Source organism: Grammomys surdaster, unplaced genomic scaffold (assembly GCF_004785775.1).
Source record: "Grammomys surdaster isolate TR1022 unplaced genomic scaffold, NIH_TR_1.0 371, whole genome shotgun sequence".
NCBI classification, from domain to species: domain Eukaryota; kingdom Metazoa; phylum Chordata; class Mammalia; order Rodentia; family Muridae; genus Grammomys; species Grammomys surdaster.
In genome coordinates this window covers 687,485-689,198 of record NW_021604790.1, presented here as the reverse complement: position 1 = coordinate 689,198, position 1,714 = coordinate 687,485, and the positions used below count along the sequence as shown (strand labels likewise).

Genomic DNA, 1,714 nt, shown 5'->3' with positions numbered 1-1,714 from the left:
AAAAAAAAAAAAAAAAAAAAAAAAAAGAACTTGGGGGTACAATGTTTTACTTTTTCCTTCCTTCATTGGTGGGGTTCAAACCCAAGGCCAAGTACATGTTAGATCAGTGTTCTGATACCAGCCATGCCTCCAGCCCTCCCTAATTGGGAGGGTATGAAAGCAGCAGCTGATGCCCTTTCTAGCTGTTGGGTTCAGAATGTGACCAAATCCTACGGCTTCATTCAAGGCCTTCCACCAGTCTGCCGGCCCCAGCAACACTCACCCACAACATGGTTCCCGTACAGGAGCTGCTCAAGAATTGAAGTTTTGCCCACAGATGCCTGGCCACACACGACCACCTTGCAGCTCTTCCCCATGCTTAGCTTTCCACCTAAAAGGACAGAAACCATGTGGTGAGGGAAGACAGAATTCAAACAGCAGGCTGGGAAGCATCAGGGATTTAGCACCACTCTGATGTGTTGACTGAACTACTGAGCGGTGGGCTGTAATTAACCTTCTTGTCCCAGGAGTGGCCAGTACTTGGCACTCAGTAGGTGTAGGGTTAATGCCACCATAAAGGGAGGGGCCTAGAGAGTGGGGTAAAAAAACAGCTGGCTGGTTCATTTCTGTGCACAAGAAGTATGGAGCCTCAACTACTGAAGGAAGCTCCACAAATACTCCTGCTTTTCGTTTGATTTGGGGGGTGTTTTGTTTTGAGACAGGGTCTCATGTACCCCAAGCTGGCTTCCAGCTGGTGAAATAGTTAAGGCATATGCACACCAGGCTGTTTTCTCCCTTTAACCATGATTCCCGTGAAGAAAGGAGCAGGAATTTAAGATTCTTCTTGTCATCTTCTCTTCAGGGAGCGCGTGCAACTACAGAGAGTAACTTGCTTTCTTGAGTGACTAAATTTGGATGCCAATAAATTCCATTTTTAACCATTCCCAGTTGAATCCACGAGTAACATAAAGATCTGACAAGAAACGGAATAAAGAGAAAAGTGCTTCTGAAAGATGGATTTTACATCCCTTGGACTGACAGGCACAGAGAAAGCTCGTATTTATAAACTCTCCTGAGACTCCAGAGAAACGTCTTCCTAAAGGGAAACTTCCAGATACAGGCACCTGGGGAGCGCCAGTAATCTCCCCTTCCTCCTCCCCCCAGAAAGCAGAGAGATACAGAGGTCAGCCGCAAAGGAGTCCCAAGCAGAAACCTCTCCAGGTCTCCACCCCGTGGTCTGGGCGTTTCAGTAAGCGACACCCGAGAGGCTGCCAGAGGCCGCTGCCACAGAATACCCCTGAAGGGCAACCCCTCAGAATCTCAGAGGCAGAGAGAGGACAACCAAAGTGAATCAGAGACAGAGGCCGTTCTGAACCCCGCCTCCCAGCTCCATACCTCCCGGGTCCCCGCAGCACTCCCGCTGAGGTGCCCCCCGGAGTGGGCCGGACCATGGGAGGAGCAGTTAGACTGTAAAGACAACCCTCTTCCTCTGGGTGGAATGACTTGCCCTGGGGTCCCGCCCCCCCACGTCCAGCCATCAAGACAACTTCCGGCGGCGCAAAGTGAGCACTGATCGCACAGCGCCCCCAGAGGCCGGCGGGGAAATGCCCACCAGAACTTGTGTCTGGGTATAAAGCTCATGTTCCAGGCTCAGATATTAAAATGTTCTCTATCTAAAGGACAGTAACGCTTCGTTAATTCTATCATCTATCCCATAACTTTTCTCTTTCTTTTC

The 1,714-nt window shown here is 49.9% G+C and overlaps 1 protein-coding gene across 2 annotated transcripts in view; it reads right to left on the bottom strand.

Moving 5' to 3' along the window:
- The window catches only part of Nkiras2 (NFKB inhibitor interacting Ras like 2), an 8,986-nt gene extending 7,519 nt beyond the window's left edge, over positions 1 to 1,467 (bottom strand). Inside the window, exons 1-2 of one of the 2 annotated variants that reach the window (XM_028780632.1) lie at positions 1,375 to 1,467; positions 263 to 370 (exon numbers count right to left, since the gene is read on the bottom strand). In XM_028780632.1, coding sequence (XP_028636465.1) covers positions 263 to 356 — 94 coding nt within the window. In that variant the 5' untranslated portion in view covers positions 357 to 370; positions 1,375 to 1,467. Of the gene's footprint in view, positions 1 to 262; positions 371 to 1,192; positions 1,240 to 1,374 lie in introns of those variants that run through there. The other variant, XM_028780633.1, reaches the window with a different exon arrangement.
- Positions 1,468 to 1,714: the final 247 nt, after the last annotated feature.